Raw genomic sequence first — 18,568 nt, forward strand, 5'->3', positions numbered from 1 at the left:
CCTGGGAACCTGGGATCGAGTCCCACGTCGGGCTCCCTGCATGGAGCCTGCTTCTCCCTTTGCCTGTGTCTCTGCATCTCTCTCTCTCTCTCTCTCTCTCTCTCTGCATCTCTCATGAAAAAATAAAATCTTAAATATATAAAAGGACTCAAACCCAGAAGGGAGGAATAGGCAGATAGTCCTACTATGGACTTTATTGATTCCTCAACACTTTCCTGGGTAATTACAATCTGTTGAAGACCTGGCTGATGGTCAGGGAGTCAACCTTCAACCCCAGGACATTTCAGTGACTCAAGCTTTACATGACCTCCAGAGTAGTAAGAAGCTATCTGTTCTGATTTGCAGAGGGCAGCAGCAATATATTCTTATTCCCAAAGTTTGAAAGGGTATGGAAACCGTCGTATTTTGTTAAGGTTTGAGGAAGGCCATCATCCATCTGTTCCAGGTGCTTCTCCATTTCTGATGCCCACCTGTTCCTCATAACTAATGTTAATACACAATCCACTAGGACTTGACTACATAGCTATTGATTAACCAGTATTGATGGCTTATTAATAAGTCTGTAAGAATGAGTTCCTGTAGACCCAAGATTACTAAGTATGACTTACTTAGTTCTGGTTGAATTAAGAGTCATTGTGTTTTACTGCTTTGTTTATAATATAAACTATTACAATTCTTTTTATTTTCAATATATTGTGAGTTTAGTAGATAAAGCATGTCACCTATGTAAAAAAGTACTCTTAGATATAGCTTTCATATTATTTTGTAGAATAATCTATATAATATTTTATTTAGCATTTTTTTATGCCTCAAGTGGACTAATTCAATGCATGCTTTGTACTTCTCAAGGGCAACCATCTTGAGGCCTAATTCACATTTAAGCCCTAAATTGTAAGTGGGATTTAATCTTTAAATCCCACTATCCTATTAAAAACTATGGCATAAAAAAAAAGACTATGGCATAATTATTCCTATTTTAGAATATTTACTTTCCCTTATAACTTTCAAATGAATTTATGATGGCTGTGCATATATTAAAGTTTCCTGAGTTTTGGTGTTAAATCTGCTATGTTTTAAGTTCCTTGAAAGCAGAGAGAATGTCTTATTCTTATTTTGATTTTCTATTGCTCTGTCACAGTGATCTACATATAGTATGTAAAGGCACTTTTTTCTTTTTTTCTTTTATTTAAAGTAGGCTCCACCCCCAGCATGGAGCCCAGTGTGGGGCTTGAGATCAAGAACTAGCTGAGATCAAGAGTCGGGCACTTAATCCATTGAGCCACCCAGGCGACCCATTCTTTGTTCTTTTAATACTTTGGCTGGTCTTAATATTAGAGTAATTAGAATATGTATAACTGTTTAAATTTTTAATAAATAATGTCTTCTAGGATAAACAGGAAAAGGACATACCTACTGATCTTGTCCCTGTTAACCTACTATTAGAAGTGAAGAAGTTATTGAATGCAATTAATACTCTACCAAAAGGTGTGGTCCCTCATATTAAGAAGTTCTTACAAGAAAATTTTTCCTTCCAAATTATGCAGGTAAGATTATAATTTGTTCTTTGGGGCAGAAGTACAGCTCTTTGTATATGACTATCCAGGAAAAACATACTATGTCCCTTTACTCTTACTCTGCTAGTACACTGACAGCACTTCTGACACTAGATGTGTGGATTTATTCCCACATCAGCCAAGTCTACACTAACTGGGTAGCCAACAAATCAATTATCAGATCCCCGAATTAAGGGCTCAGTCCCCCAAATCTGCTCCCACGTTAGACACTAGTCACAAGTCCTAGGTTGTCCCTGATACTTCTGACCAAGTGGCTATAGATTAGGGTTCCCATGACCCCTTCTTGGGTTCAGGAATTTGCTAGTATAGCACACAGAGCTCAGGGAAACACTTAACAGTTACCAACATTTTATATAATAAAGGATCTAAACAAACAGTCAAATGAAGAGATAACATAGGGTAATGTATGGAATGGTCCCAAGTATAGGAGCATCTGTCTCTGTGGAGTTGAGGCGTGCCACTCCTCTGCCATGTGGATGTGTTCACTAAGTTGAAAGTTCTTTGAGCCCCATATTTAAAGGATTTTTATGAAGGCTTCATCAAATAAGCCTGATCAATTATTTATTCAATGCCCAGCTCCTCCCCCTCTGGGAATAGGGGAACGGGCTAAAAGCTCCAGTCCCTATCCAGGGGCCTACTGAGTGTCACCTCATTAGAACAAAGGATACTCCTATCACCCAGGAAATTCCAGGAGTTTCAGGAACTCTGTCGGAACCAAGATCAAAGGCTATATATTAACAGGAACTAGGAACAGAGATCAATGTATATATTGCTTATTATATCACAGTGACTCATTTCCTTCCTCACTCCTTTCCTTCACACAGCAGTGCAGCTAGAGTAGTAAAATCTCCATCTTTTTGTGAAGGGCTCTGGTGTCAGCCTTTAACTGTAGACTTTTATAATGAAATAGTTGGTACTAGCCTTTCAAGAATAATGGTGGGGGAAGAAAAAGAATAATGGTGGGAATGTGGGTTAGTAGCTAGTAAGATGTTGACTATAAGGTCCTGTGTTTATTCTTATTCCACTGATAACCCATAATATGCCACCCTGGGGCAGGGGATTGCTTTTATTTTTTCTAATTTGTAAGATGTTGACAAATTTTTTAAAATATAAGATAAATAAAAGCAATGTCCAAAACTATTTATGAGTAAAATACTCTAGAGAATATATTATAGATTTCCACCTTGGAAATAGTTTTTTTAGATAATAATTTGAACTTTTTTCAGCACAAGATGGGTATCAGTTCTTGAATGGAGTTTTTCAAAGTTTAGAAAATGTTCTACTCATGTCTTTGTAGCCTTTAATTGGGGGCAAAACACCATAAGTGTTTTGAAAAGGCCACAGTTGCCTTTTCTGTGGAAGAATACATTATTATTTCCATGAAACAAATTAATACTATTATGATTAAAAATTCAAACAAACTCTGAAAATATCCAAAGAAATTACATACAATTATAACCTCAACTGAGATAATTTACCAGCATAAATTCTTATTTGAAACTGGAATAATGCCACTATTTCCCTCTTTTGGAAATCACCCAGAAACAACAAGAAATAGAAATCAGTGGCCTTTCTATATGTAAACAAAAGCCAATTGGGGCAGCCCCGGTGGCGCAGCGGTTTTGCGCCGCCTGCAGCCCAGGGTGTGATCCTGGAGACCCTGGATTGAGTCCCATGTAAGGCTCCCTGCATGGAGCCTGCTTCTGCCCCTGCCTGTGTCTCTGCCTCTCTCTCTCTCTCTGTATCTCTCATGAATAAATAAATTTAAAAAAAAAAAGGTTAAAATGAAAGAAGAGTTTTTATTTATAATAGCAACAAAAAAGTAAAATGCCTAGGAAAACATAAGAAATATACAAGATACAAACTAGTATTTCTCCAAGTTTTTCCTAGGCCATCTACATGAGACCATTTGAACCCCATACTAGTCCTAAAGAATTAAAATCTCTGGGGGTAGGTCTTGGAATCTGCATTTTAGCAAGTATCTACATAACTGTTTTCTTCACATTAAGTTTAGAAGTCAGTACTCTATATTAAAACTAAAAATGAAGATTCTGAAACTAATAAAGGTAAGAAGACCAAATGGAAAGCCATACACATAGGAGGACGGTGTGATACAGCTATCAGTTTTCCTTAAATTAAAATTTATAAATACCACATATCAAAAAATGACAAAAGATTTTTTTTTTCATTGTTATTACTGAAAGCTAATTCTAAAGTCTAGAGGGAAAATAAAAGGAAGAATAACCAAAGACAAGAAAATTGTGAAAGCGAAGTATAGGGGAGAAGGGCTGAGAACTTAACTTGCCCACTAGATATTAAAACTTACTATGAAACTCTCTTTAAGTACAAGATTGTATTAATTGTTCTTGACTCTATGGACAAGTCTGGAAAATAGAGGAGAAATTCCAGAAGTAGATTCAAATTCATATAGAACTCTTATGTATAAGATGACAAAATTGATAATGTTAGGAGTTGGACAAATTGACAATCCCAGTAGGAGATTTTAACGTGTTCTCTTAATAACTGATATGACATGGACACAAAATTAGTGGAGCCAACTCCATCTAATTAACACACAAACACAAAACACTACGCCCAATGGTGGCAGGATATACGTTCTTTTTAAGTGCACATGGAACATTTATAAAAATTACATGTGCTAGTCACAAAGCAAGTCTCATCAACTCCAAAGAATCACAACATATAGAGCATGTTCTCTAACTACTATAGAATTAAGTTGAAGATTAATACAAAAAAAAAAAAAAAACTAAAAAAAAAAAAAAATCCTTGTTCTTAAGATACTTACCTCTAGGTAACCCAGGGCTAAGGTAAGAAATCTCAGTGGAAATTAGGCAAATTTTTGAACTGAATAGAAAACATGTATTAAAGTATTTTTTAAGTAAAATATGGGCTTCAAGGAATATTTGTAGCTTGAAATACATATGTTAGAAAAAGAAGCATGGCCGAGTAACAAATCATCTAAACATAAAGTTCAGGAGATTAATGGAAGAACAGCCAATTAAAAAAAAAAGTCAAAGGAAGTAAAAAGATATCTGTCTATTGAAATAGAATAAAAAAATAGAGAAAGTCATAAAGCCAAAACTTTTTTTTTTCCCAAAGAGCGGTAAAATGGATAAATGCCTGTTAAGAATCTTAAGACAAAGGCAAAAATAACCCAAATCATGAATGAACATGAAAACATCAAAACTAATTCCATAATCACCTAAAGGATAATAGAGAATTCTGCTACTTGCAGTGGCTGCTGGAGTGGGTTTAGAGCAACCTTCTTTTGAGAAGTAGTAGAAAAACTGCACAAAATTTTACTTAGTAATGTGCTTTTCTGGCAGATCACTTAATTCCACTAAGGATTGAAGTGATTCCAACTCTCTGTTCTGTGAAGAAGGGTCTATTTATGGTTTACCCTTTGTGGTAGATACCGTCAGTGCCCTGCACATAACTCTTAGCCCCTTGACCTCTTATTTCAGTATGCTCTGGACAATTTCCAGTTTTCAATGTCTGTATCTCTATGCCTTAAGACCCTTGGGGAGAGGGGGCTGGCTCAGTCGGGTGAGCTACTGCCTTCAGCTCAGGTCATGATCCAGGGGTCCTGAGATCAAGTCCTGCATCAGGCTCCCTGCTGGGTGGGGAGCCTGCTTCTCCTTCTCCCTCTGCCTGCCGCTTGTGCTCTCTCCCTCTCTCAAATAAATAAGACCTTAGAAAAAAACAAAAAAAAAAAACCAACTTTTTTTTTCTGGAACTACAGAAGGTTTTACTTCCCATGGCAGTTCAGAAATCCCAAGGAATTAATACTCCTACATCACCCCATCGTCGTTCAATCAAACTTTAGGAGTTATGCTGCAAATATCCCAGTTTTCTCTCCCTTTGAGTTGAATAATACTGAAGACTCTGTTTTTCATTATTTTACTGAGTTTCTCTGTTGTCTTAACTCCAGCCACCCACTGTGGGTAACTACCTTAATAATGCACCCATTGAGGCACCTAGGTGACTCAGTTAGGTGTCTGACTCTTGATTTCAGCTCAGGTCATGATCTCAGGTGAGATCTAGCCCCATATCAGGCTCCATGATGGGCATGTAGCCTGCTTAAGATTCTCTCTCCCCCTTTCTTCTGCCCCCCCCCCCCCCCAACTCCCTCTCTTAAAAAAACAATAGAGACACCTGGGTGGCTCAGTAGTTGAGCATCTGCCTTCGGTTCAGGTCGTGATCCCAGGGTACTGGATCATATCAGGCTCCCTACAGGGAGCCTGCTTCTCCCTCTGCCTATATCTCTGTCTCTCAGGATAAATAAATAAAATCTTAAAAAAAATAACATACCCTTTAATTTAAAGCCTGCTTTCCTTTCCCTGTATCACATCTCTAGTCCCCTACCATTGTTCTCTGCACTTCGCAAATAAACTACTTGCATCCAAACTAGAACCAAAACCTATACTTTTATGCTAAGGGTATATTTCTTCAAGGTTCTAACCAAAGGATGAAGTGTTTTCTAGGGTCTCTCATCCTTGATAGGTAATGGATTCTTTTTTCCCCCAGCTTTGTAAGTTGGCTAAAAACAACTCTTAGCATCTCAGTCTCTTAGCTGCAACTGAAAATGGTAATTGCCTTAAGGAGAAAAGTGGCTCCAAAAGTCAGTCTTACGTCTAGACTTAACCTTCTGAATGTCAGCCCCAGAGATTTTCTGTACCTTGGTAGCTTTCTCTTTCAAAACATGGTTTTTATATTTTATCTAGCTTTTCCAGTTCTAAAGGAGGTGGAACTTTATTGTTAGGCTTTAGATGCTTACTCAAATCCAAGAGATACTATTGAGTAACTGATTGAATATATGAATCTGGAATTCAGGTGATAGTTGTTAGTTGGAAATATAAATTTAGAAACTGTCTGTATGTAGACGTTATGTAAAAACATGCCAGAGGATTACTTTAAGGAACATATGTGTTGGCAGAGAGGAGGTTCATTAAATTGAGTGCTGGGGAGACAAAATATCTAGTTATCTAGGAGAAAAGCAAAGTAATGTATGCTAGAAACCAAGTTAAGAAAGTGTAGGTTAAATTTTCCACACAGATAATACTTTGTTAAACACGTAATAGAATTTAAGCCAAGCACTTGTAGGTATAAGGCATTGAGAAATGGACACAAAGATAAGACCTAGTCCTCTTTTTCATTTCATCCATGTAAATAACAAATTATGATAGATAATAAATCCAGTCAGATTGCATCTTAAGATGCCTTGCCCTGGTGTTGGTATTAATGCTAACATTCCTGCAGGCTCAGGGCTGGAAGGAAGATTTTCGCCATGCTTAGGGAATAGAAGGTAGGAGAATAAACTGGGATTACCACTTTCCTCTAAAGTAGGAGTGGATGTGGCCAACCCCTTGGCAGCCATAGGAATGCCTTTTAAGAGTTTTGAGGAAATAGTTACAAAGAAGATTTGTCAGACTACTTGAAAACAAATGAGAGAAGAATTGTATCTGGGTGGTGTAGATTTTTATTTTATTTTATTTTTTATATATTAGATTTATTTATTGGAGAGAAAGCAAGCAGTGGGAGAGAGGGAGGAAGAGAACCTGACCTAGAGCTTGATCCTTGATCATGACCTGAGCCAAAATAAAAAGTTGGATGCCCAACCAACTGAGGCATCCAGGTGCCCCGGTGGTGTGGATTTTTATAAAATCATCTCCAGGCTTTGTACAAATAACATATATTACTGTATAATAAAAATATATGTAGATACTTGCAGTAATTACATTTTTGGTCAAATTACTTCCACAGAGAGAAGTTGCAGCTAACAGCCAGAATGTGGAGGAAATTGTTCCTGTTTTGACTTTACGTTTCTTGATAACACAACTGGAAGCAGCACTTAGGAACATTCAGGCTACTAATTATACTGTAAGTGTTTTCTTTCTTAAGTTTTAAATAATGGTCTTGGACAGCATTCTGCAATGAGAGGGTAGCTAGTGCAATCCTTGTTTTAAGGTGTAGACCAATTTGTATTTTCCTTTTACCTCTGGAGAAAAAGTATGCATAATTTGATTTCCCTCCTGTGTCTTGTACTTTTTTATTACTGCATCTCTGTAATGAGCCTAATCTAGTCCCCTTCCCTACCCATAAAATTGTTCCTCTTAATGAAGAGAAACTTGAACTAGTAAACACAGGCTTTCCCATTTAGAAATGGAGAGTTAGAAACTTCAGAAATTACTCCTTCCTTTCTTCCTAGTTATTAATCAAGTCCTGAAATATTAGGATTTGATTAAAATTGGAACTTGTATCATCTGTTAATGAGTACTCCTGCAAGATAAAATTGACAAGATATATTTGTATGTTCAGTACTTTAGAAATAAATAGGAAATCTGAGGAAAAATAAACCTGGCACCAAAAATCAGAACCAATATACAGGACAGTAGAAGAAAAAATCGCTTCTTTGGAAGCTAATAATTTGGATTAGTAAAGTAATCTAAGTTTCACACCCATGTGAAGATGGATTAGAGAAATTTTTAAGAAAGGACTACTGACGTACCAACCAAGGTAGCAAAGACACCAAATTGCATAGTATAAAGATGTACAAGGAAGTAGAGAAATCATATTTATTTAAGACTCTCAGGATGACAGTTCTAAGTGGTGGTATATACCACCCTAAAGAGATTCTACATGGAGTCAAAAGAGGTAAAAAAGAATTTGTTAACCAAAACTGCCAAAACTTCTGGTATGCTAAAGATCTGCTCTTTATCCCACTGACCAGGTTGCCAAGCAGTAAAATAAATGAGTATAAAATCAGCATTAACAGATGCTGATTGCTTAGCCTGCGGTACTTAGGCATTACTTCAAAGATGAGTCTTACATTAGGAAATGAAAGAGATCCCTCTCTTGGTAGCATTGTTGAGCAGAATTGGAATTGTCATGATCAGAGCAGCCAACTGCTGTATCCAAATGGTGCTCTCTGTTCCTCAAGGCTACCAAGGATAGGTGGAGCAGCTTTGTTGTAGGAGGTGGCAGTGGGGTGAGGGCAAGGGACAGTTGCCAATAACATCTCTATATCCATTTAGTTCCAGTACTTGGAATAATCCCTGCTAATGGGTGGGGGAAGGTAGGGAGGAAAGGGCAGAGCATATTGTTAGAAATGTACTGCTTATGTCTCTAAATTCCTGAGTTCTCTACCTTATACTTCTAATTACAGCATTACCATAATTTCACATTTTATCCTGTTCTCAAAATGTTTTTTTTTAGAATTGTATGAGCCAAAGGCTCTGTTATTTATGAAGCCAGCCTTTTTAAAAGCTACAATATAATAGTTTACACTTATTTAGTGTTTGCTATATGACAGACACTCTTTGTAAGGATTAGTTCATTTACTCTTCACAAGCACCCCCACCTCATTATTCCCATTTTACAGATTTGAAACTGAACCATAGAGGTTAAACAGCTTGCTTAGTTCATCAGGTAGTAAGTAGTGGAGTCAGGATACAAACCCATGTAGTCTTGGCTTTAGAGTCTATTCTGTGAACTGCATTTTACCCCCTCTGCAGAGATGGGAATTAACATGGAAACCAGTTTAATGTTAAATGGGTTCATTGAGAGCAAACACATGTCTCTTTCCACTGAGATCAATTTGAAGCCAAACTTCTAACTCCTGCCAGTTACCTCATAAATGTGAACTGTTAGCCAGGAGAAGTATGCTAGGTCAGAGGATACCTAGTAAAGATCAGTAAAGAAGACGACTTATAGCCTATAGATGCTTATCATCCCTGTGTACCTGAAAAAAATCTTGTTTATGGTATGGGACAGTCTCATTGAAAAAGTTAATGTGACAAAAGATATGGTTATGATTTTCAGTTAGAGTGCTTATGAACAGAATGTACAATATTTTTCAACATGGACAATTTTTAAACTTTTTATTTGAGGTAATTTTAGATGCATAGAAGTTGCAAAAATATAGCTGTATGATTCAAAATTGCAGAGAGGTCTTGTACTCAGTTTCACTCAATAGTTACATGTTACATAATATATATTACCAAAATCAGGAAGTTTTGTGTCTGGGGTCTCTAAGACCCACCGCCGTGTTCCGAGGGATTCACAGGATTCAGAATATAATTGTACTGATTACTACATCTGTATGGCAATCCTTAGCCATTTGTAGCGTGTGGGGGTAAGAGGAGAAATGAGACAATAAATCCTGATGACTTTCATTTTCTTTAATTAAATTCTAATGTTTTATTTTAAGATTATCGGGATCCCTGGGTGGCGCAGCGGTTTGGCGCCTGCCTTTGGCCCAGGGCGCGATCCTGGAGACCCGGGATCGAATCCCACGTCAGGCTCCCGGTGCATGGAGCCTGCTTCTCCCTCTGCCTGTGTCTCTGCCTCTCTCTCTCTCTCTCTTTGACTATCATAAATTAAAAAAAACAAAAAATAAATATTTTAAGATTATCGACTATCCTTTTTCTTCAAGGTTAAATACATATAAAATGTATTTGATATTCTTATTAGGTGATAATATATTAATTTTGGGATGCCTGGGTGGCTCAGCAGTTGAGTGTTTACCTTTGACTCAGGGCGTGATCCCAGGATCCAGGATCGAGTCCCACATTGGGCCCTCTGCATGGAGCCTGCTTCTCCCTCTGCCCGTGTCACTGCCTCTCTCTGTGTCTCTCATAAATACATAAAATCTTAAATATGTATATATGAATTTTTACTATTTTCAGTAATTGCTAAGTACCTAGGATATTTATTTTTTATTCAGTTAACATATAGTGTTTAAATAACCAGGTTTTTTTCTTTTAGGCACATCAAATTAATATTGGTTATTACTTGACATTACTGTTTTTGTATGGAGTAGCACTCACTGAAAGAGGAAAGAAAGAGGTATGTAGCATATGTTATTTGCCCATTGTAAATATTTTCACACTCACTGCATTTTAACAAATTAAAAGGTTGATTTTAGAAATTCTCTAAATGTTCATTTTGAAATGTTGGCTAAAGAAGATCTTCTTTCGTAAATAAGTATTTTAATCAATGAGTACATTATCTATGTGATCACAAACAGATGCTAGGATTAGAAACGTGAATAAATGACTACATGACTGGATCAATATGAAAGCTGCCATGACTTCTCCAGTTTGGAAAATAATTATTGTAAAAGAAAAAAATGCCTTTTATATCAGCCAAACCTAGTTTTATGTTACTACAGGATTATACAGAAGCAGAGAATAAATTTCTAGTGATGAAGATGGTGATCCAAGAAAATGAAATTTGTGAGAACTTTATGTCTTTAGTTTATTTTGGACGTGGTTTGCTTCGATGTGCTCAGAAGAGGTAAGGATTTTATTAATAAATGGGTAGATCTTGCCTTTCATCTTTTAGCATTGTGAAATGGGATAAAGTTTTTATAGTATACCAGGTACCATGACATTTGTACTATACTGGTTCCTCTTCATCTGTTCCTATAGATAATAATTTCTTTAATGTATTTGAGAATATTAAATTTCAAACTTAACAGGTAATGACAATAAAAGGCAGTGTAGCAACGACATTAGGAACATAGGCTTTGGAGTCTCAGAGACTTGGGTTTAAATACATTTTCTACCATGTAACTAATCTATTACGCTAAGAAATGTAATGTTACTCAGCCTTATCATTCCTTACTTGTAAAATAGAACTAATAATAGTGCCTACCTTATAAGGATGTTGCAGATGATTAAGTGCTCAGAACACAAAATGCTAGGTTTAATAAATAAATGATAGTTGTAGTTATTAATATTATCACCAATTGGAAAAGTGTATTTAAGGTATGAATGAGCTTCTAAAGCATTGAAAGGGTCCAGATGCTGGGTGTGGGAAATACTGAAGAGATTACACAGTTAGTGAAATTGTACAGGAGAACCTATATGAACTATTTATTTACTTCATATATGGAGATCCTTGAGCCATTTGTGGCATAATTTATTAATTTTATTTGTTAAGAATTTATCATATTCTAGAGACTGTGTGTGCTAAGTGTTGGGGATACGATGGTTTACAAAGTAGGCAGTTCCTGTCTTAATGTAACTGACAGTGTAGTGAAGGTTACAGACCTTTATCAAATAATCAGTTATACAAATCAATTATGAAATATAGCTCTGGAGGAAAATGCAGTGAATAATGAAATAGTCTTTACTAGACCTCCAGTCTGGTTCTGGGAATCAGAAGTCTTCCTTGGGAAATCATGTTTGACTGACACTTGAGAGATGAATTTGGCAGCAGTGCCAGTCCTTATGCAGGATTACTGCTGGGTCCAACCATGGGATTCCTAAAAGAGTCACTCTTTGGGAGTTATCTGATTATTTTGCAAGGTTTATCTTCTATCCTCTGGCATGCTTGTTTTTTACTAGGGTACCTAGGATACTTCCTGCTTCCCATTTACTAGCATGATACCATCAATATAATGAGCCAGTGTGATGTTTTGCAGAATTTCAGGATGGTCAGAATCTCTTTAATTTATATTGAAGAATGGATTCACATAGCTGTGAGAGAAGACAAAGAATGTGTACTGCTGTTCTCTCAGATGTGTGAACTATTCTTTAGTCTCTTTACCAGTGGACATTGGAGAGAATCTGTTCTCTGTGTATCTCTGTGTTTCTAGTATCAATGATAGAAAGTCCAATCACATGACAGCGTCATTTACTTTCATCCCTGGCCCACAGAGAATAGCCACCACTGAGCTGCTCAAAGACACTGGTGCCTTTCTCACTGTGTATTTCTTACTGCTTTAATGGATGCAGTGTCCTCTGGGCCTTTCCAGGGAACCTTGTCTAGTGGTGGCTTCTTTGGTTTTATGTGCAAAGTCCATTCTAACATCCTTATATCCCTGAGCTCTCTTCAATAACTTGCCAAAAAAAAAAAAAAAAAAAAAAGTCCAGCTTCTCCACCTCAGTTACTGTAGGGCACTGTTGGATCCAAGCTTGAAGTAGCCTTCTGAGAGGCATATTGGCCAGGTGGCTCAGGTATCCTTGCTAGGAAAGTAAATTTTGAACTATGAAGGAGTCATCCCAATTCCACATATACTTCCCTATCCAGCTGTGTCTTTGTTGGTTCTGCACTCTTAAGATCCACTCCCATGTATGTTTCTGCCAGTACACACTAGTCAAGTTCTGCAGTTCTTGTGATGAATAAGCTTTTTCTTTTGGAGCAGGGACTCTTATTTTCCCACTTGGGCTTTGCTTATACTTGATCGTATAGTCTCTGAGCAATGAGTGGAGATAGGACAGGATCTTGAGAAAGAAGATGATATTTTGGCTTGGTCAATAAAGGGATTCTGCACTCCTCTAGCCAAAAAAGGGGTCCTTGTCAGCCAGAGGGTTCAGGACAATTTAGGGGTTTTACTTAAATGTCCTCATTTCAGATCTCAGGGTCTACTTGTCCCCTATCAAAGTCCTGATGTTAGCATAACAGTCCTACTGAGGCAGTGCTTTTAGTCTTTGCTCTTATTCAACCCTTGTGACTAAATACTGGGCCTCATTTTCAGCACAGTTTGCCCTTGTAAGGCTAGACTTGATAAGGGTTCTTTAAATGTTAACATAGAGACCTTTTAGTTTTCAGTGTCCTGAGTTGGTAATAGTCCTATCAAGGAGGTGCATTTGGTCTCTTGTGCAGTTTGTTTCACCTTGTGATTAAATCTGGCCTGATTTTCAGTACAGATTATCTTTATGGCTAAAGGAGATGAGAGCCTTTTTAAATGCTGCTATAGAGTCCTCTGTCTTTCACAGTGTGCCCTGAGTCAACAGTTGGCTGACCTGTGCCTGTCATTCTCTTTCTTCAAGGCTTCCAAGACAGTAGACAAAAGCCAACCAACTCTACAATCCCTTTAATTACCATGGCCCCCATACTGTTCAAGCTTGAGCTACTACATAATCTATTGCCTCCCCTTCCACCTGTATTTCATCCCAATCTGCCACAGGTGAGAGTCCTAGCATTTGTATTTCTATAGCATGCCAGAGGTTATCACTACCCTATTTACTACCAAAAAAAAAAAGGTTGTTCATTGTCATATTGATAAACTATCTAGTTACAGAGTCCCATTCAAACTAACCTTATTTTAAAATGCCTTGCAGATATAATGGAGGACTCCTAGAATTTCATAAAAGCTTACAAGAAATAGGAGAAACAAATGATCATTGGTTTGACATAGATCCTACAGAAGATGAAGATTTACCCACAACTTTTAAAGTAAGAAATTAACAGCATTTCATCTGTGACTAATCAGAATCACTTTTGACGAAGTGTGTGTGGCAGTGCTAACTTTGTCATATTCTATAGCAAGCACATTCTTTTGTTGGAAATTAGCTTTTTATATAAAAAATAATATTGATTCCAATATCTAGTGCAGAATTCAACATGTAGAGATTCACCATGTACAGAGGAGTGAGGTGGGTGGCTGTGTTTGCAAATAAGATTCGTTATTATTTAAAAACAAGATTAAAAGGTGTACTGGTCCAGTACTTCACATGGCTAGAGCTAAATGTAATAGTTAATTAACTTTCTTCTATTGACTATTTTTACCATTACTTTGTTGTTGATTGAAAATTTAAAAGTACTAAGAAAACATGAAAAACTTATTTTAGAAAACATGAAAAATACAAAAGTGCCCAAAGATAAAATTCATCCATATTTCTTCAAATGGGGAAACTATTTTTACTATTTTCATTTATGTCTTTCCAGAGACACATGTATAAACACTTGTATCCTTTATTTTTAGTAAATTGGAATGATGTTATTCACCTTGATGTGTAGTTTGAAAATATATACTGTGGATTTCCCAGTAATTGGATTATTCTACAGTATGATTTCTTTTCATGATCCATCCTATAACTATGCTTTAATTTCTGTAACCAATTTCCTGCTATTGAACATTTAGCTTATCCTAGACATTCCAGTTTTTCACCAATGTGTAAAGTGATCTTTGTGCATTTCCCACATAGCTTTCCATAGGACAAATTTCTAAAGGTAGAATTGTGAAGCAGTCTTTTACATACTTGTAAACTTGTTGATATCTATCTTCATATTTCTTCTCAGAAAGTTTGTACCAGTTTGTTTTTTTGGGTTTTGTTTGTTTTAGAGGGAGAGAAGGCGCACGTATGTGCGCATGTGCAAGTTGGGGGAGGGGCAAAGGGAGATGGAGAGAATCTCAAGCAGACCTTGCACTGAGCAAGGAGCCCCACTCATGACCCTGCTTAACCGATTGAGCCAGCCAGGCACCCTACCAGTTTGTATTCTTAAGACAAAGTATGATTTTCCGTTTTCCCGTACCTTCTTGGTATTCTTTTGGGATAATTTTTACCCATCTTTTAAGCCATATTAAAGTAACTTTCTAATTTGTTTATTATGAAAATAACTACAGGTTTCTCTTGGTTAATGTTTGACCTATCTCTTTCCAGACTTTAAACTTTTTTTGGATCCTTATATTTTGGCTGACTTGAAAGCTACATGCATTCCTCAAAGTGGATGTTTTGAAACAATAAAAGATTCGACTTTCTTGGAAGCTATAATAGCTCAAATTGTATAAACCTAATAATATAGCTTCAAAATATATGGGGCAAAAACTGATAATACAGAAGGAGAGATAGAAAACTCTCTAGTCACAGAGTACTATTTTAATATAGCTCTCTCAGTAATCAGTAGAAAAAGCAGACAATTTTTGGCATTTGTCAGGAAAATCACATGGCTTTAAACCTAGACTTACTAATTATTTTATATGTTATTTTTAACATTAAGCTTCTCTGCTTTCCTAAAGCAGTCCTATTTGGTCTTAGTTTTCTCTTTTTCCTCCTCCTTTTAAAATAATTTTATTATCCAAACATTTTTAGTGAATTTATGTTTCCAAGCAAAGTAATACACATATACAGTTTGTCAAATAATGTTAAGACTTAACAATCTGTGGTCAGTCATCTCTAATTGTAGTTCTTAACGAGAGACATCTTCTTCCAACTCTCTAGGTATTTTTCTTTGATATATCTATATCTTTTGAAAAGATGTACAGCTTTTTACAACATTTCTTCATTTTAGGTATTATTTTCTGACTTCTCTTTATGGCAGATGTGGAGGTTTTATTAGCTCTCTTATACATCCCCTTCACATATACACTTCTTTCCCCATCCTAGCAATAGTTACAAATTTTTATTAGCATCCTAGCAATAGTTACAAATTTTTATTAAATTTGCCTTAGGGTTTTCTTTTATTCCTTGGAATATCCTTCGCCTCTATGTAGGATCCTCTTTTTCTTGGATCTCAAGTTTTCTCTTTTTAGGTTTACTCCCTTGTTTTGTTGGTACAACAGTCTTAAAAAGACTTGTTTAATCAGCCCTCCCTCCCTGAAAAGGGTATGATTGGGAGGTAAATTTTTAAGAGCTTTCAAGTCTTCAAAATAATATATTCTTTGTACATTTCATTTATATCTTACCTGGGCATAGAATTATAGGTTGCAAATTATTTTCCTTCATATTTTCGGAATGTTTCCGCTATCTCCTTGCTTCCAGTAGTACTTCTGAGAAATCTGATTCATGTTCTGATTCACAGTATTTTGCTTATAACCTATTTTTTTTCTTGGAGTTTTTAGGATATTCTGTATTCCCTAGTGTTCTGAGTTGTGTTTTGAAAATGTTCTGGCACATTTAAAAAATGTATTTATTAGATGATTTTTTTTTTCATTTTCACTTTTATTTATGAAATATTTGTTATTCAGATACTCAACATCTTGGACTAAATCTGTGATTTTCATATTTTTTCCCCTATTTATTGTATGTTGCCTTTTGTTTTACTTTGTAGGAGCTTTTTCTTTAACTTTCTGCATAGGGCTGATAATCAGCCGATGCCCACTAGTGCTATCATATTAGTTGTTTATTAAAATACTTATGTACTGCTTCAAAAATAGTTGCTGCCATGAGTTTCTTGGGCACCCAACCACCATTCCAGCTGCTTTAGACTTTCCACCAGCCCTCCCTCCCTGTACTACTTTAACATCCAATAAAGGTTCAATGCCTGGTAGGATAGAATGCTTCAGTGACCCTATTCTGGCTGTAGGCCTGCATGTTCTTTACCTGTTAGGATTAGTCCCTGGCACCCCACCAATAGTCTTGCTTTCCACACATTGTGATCAGTTCTTTAGGACTTTTAGAGGGCTGACCTATACCACTTTATCCTAGGTGAGTTCTATCAGAGGCCTGCTCTTCCCCAGTTGCTCCTATCTTCACATATCCCTTTAGATAAGCTCATGCTGTTGGGGGAATATAGTGCTCCTAGAGATGCTGGCACTTTAGCAGGGTAGCGTTCTTTCATATGGTTGTTATTTTTAACATTACCCTCATTCCTATCTTTCTATTGAATTTTTAATTTCAGTGATTATTACAGCTATTATCTATCAAGAGTTTCTGTTATGAGTTTTTTTTTTTTGTAATGACAATCTGTTTTTGCTTCATAAATGCATAATATATCAGGTGAATGTCAATTAGATCATGGAAGGCCTTATATAAGCCAGGTGTGGGGTTCAGATACTATCTTGAAGTTAATTTAAAACCCCTAAAGACTTTTAAACAGTGGAATGATTAATCAAACTATAGTAAAATGAGAAACAGAGAACACACAAGTACACAGTTAATATACCTGTATATGTCTATATGCACATATGGGTATGTGTCTCTCTGGGAGGTGATTTTTTTTTTTTTAAGATTTTATTTATTTGTTCATGAGAGACTGACAGAGAGAGAGAGGCAGAGGGAGAAGCAGGCACCATGAGGGAGCCCAATGTGGGACTCGATCCCAGGTCTCCAGGATCAGGCCCTAGGCCGAAGGCAGGCGCCAAACCGCTGAGCCACCCAGAGATCCCTGGGAGGTGATATTTAAGTGGGAACCAGAGAGTCAAGACTAGAACTAGCTCTATAAAGACTGGGAAAAGGGTATTGAATGGCATCAAAATAATAATATAAATGGTGACTAGATTTATCAAACAGTCTCTAGGAGCTTATTTGTCATGTTGCATTCTCTCACTATATTAGAAATACTATTTGAAATCCTGTGATACTATCTCTTTAAGGGGTAAGTATTAAGGACCTGGTCTAAAGACTTGTTTAATGTAGACTTGATAATGTGTTTCACCTACATTTAATCAGCATTTGAAAATAGGAAATTACATTCCAGGTTGTAACTCTAAACATTGGAAGCATATTTCTGTATGGTACTTCTGCCCATTAAAGCAGCAAGTGGCGTATTTGCACCACTCCAGGAGTCTCGCTGCCAATGTGATGTCCTAGGAACCAGTTCTAGCAGGCCTCCCTGGGTTCGCATTGATTTGTTGTCTGTGTGTGTGTGTGTGTGTGTGTGAGAGAGAGAGAGAGAGAGAGAGAGAGAGAGAGAGAAAGAAGTTTTTAATAGGAACATGCCAGGTATTATGCTATGAGTTAGGATGGAGTCAAGAGAAGTATAGCTTCAAACATAGACTCTTCTTCCTTTCTCCATGTTTATGTTCAGTAAAGAGCCCAGTATTTCTAATTTAGGGCCTTCCCAAATATTATTTACTTTGAATGAAAGAAACATGTTCTATTACTGTTGTGTTGTTTTTTAAACATGCAATGACTTCAAAAAGAGATGATAAAATGGACATATTATTTAAGGTAAAATATTGAAAGTGTTGCAATCTTGATACTAATATAACTCATAAGATTTTTTGAATTTTAAAATCTAGGATCTTCTTAATGATTTTATCAAGACCACTGAAAGTAATATAATGAAGCAGACCATTTGCAGTTATCTAGATTGTGAACGATCTTGTGAAGCCGACATTTTAAAGAACACCAATTACAAGGTAATATAATTATTAACCATTTTTAAAAATGAAATTGTAAAGTTAAAGAGATAAAATTTATTATCTTGCATCAAAATATTGTTTAAAAAGAGTACTTAATTATAGTAGTAATTAAATAATTAGTTAAAAAGAGTTTAATTATAGTAGAAATGCAGTTAAG

General features: G+C 36.3%; 1 protein-coding gene across 13 annotated transcripts in view; it reads left to right on the plus strand.

Annotated features, from left to right (window-relative positions):
* Positions 1 to 18,568, plus strand: part of DZIP3 (DAZ interacting zinc finger protein 3) — an 85,362-nt gene that overhangs the window by 18,010 nt on the left and 48,784 nt on the right. For all 13 annotated transcript variants that reach the window (XM_038582734.1, XM_038582740.1, XM_038582735.1 and 10 more), the window contains 6 exons: positions 1,389 to 1,544; positions 7,359 to 7,475; positions 10,362 to 10,442; positions 10,768 to 10,892; positions 13,667 to 13,781; positions 18,289 to 18,408. In XM_038582734.1, the coding sequence (XP_038438662.1) occupies positions 1,389 to 1,544; positions 7,359 to 7,475; positions 10,362 to 10,442; positions 10,768 to 10,892; positions 13,667 to 13,781; positions 18,289 to 18,408 (714 nt within the window). The remainder of the gene's footprint in view (positions 1 to 1,388; positions 1,545 to 7,358; positions 7,476 to 10,361; positions 10,443 to 10,767; positions 10,893 to 13,666; positions 13,782 to 18,288; positions 18,409 to 18,568) is intronic.

This window comes from Canis lupus, chromosome 33 (genome assembly GCF_011100685.1).
Source record: "Canis lupus familiaris isolate Mischka breed German Shepherd chromosome 33, alternate assembly UU_Cfam_GSD_1.0, whole genome shotgun sequence".
NCBI classification, from domain to species: Eukaryota; Metazoa; Chordata; class Mammalia; order Carnivora; family Canidae; genus Canis; species Canis lupus.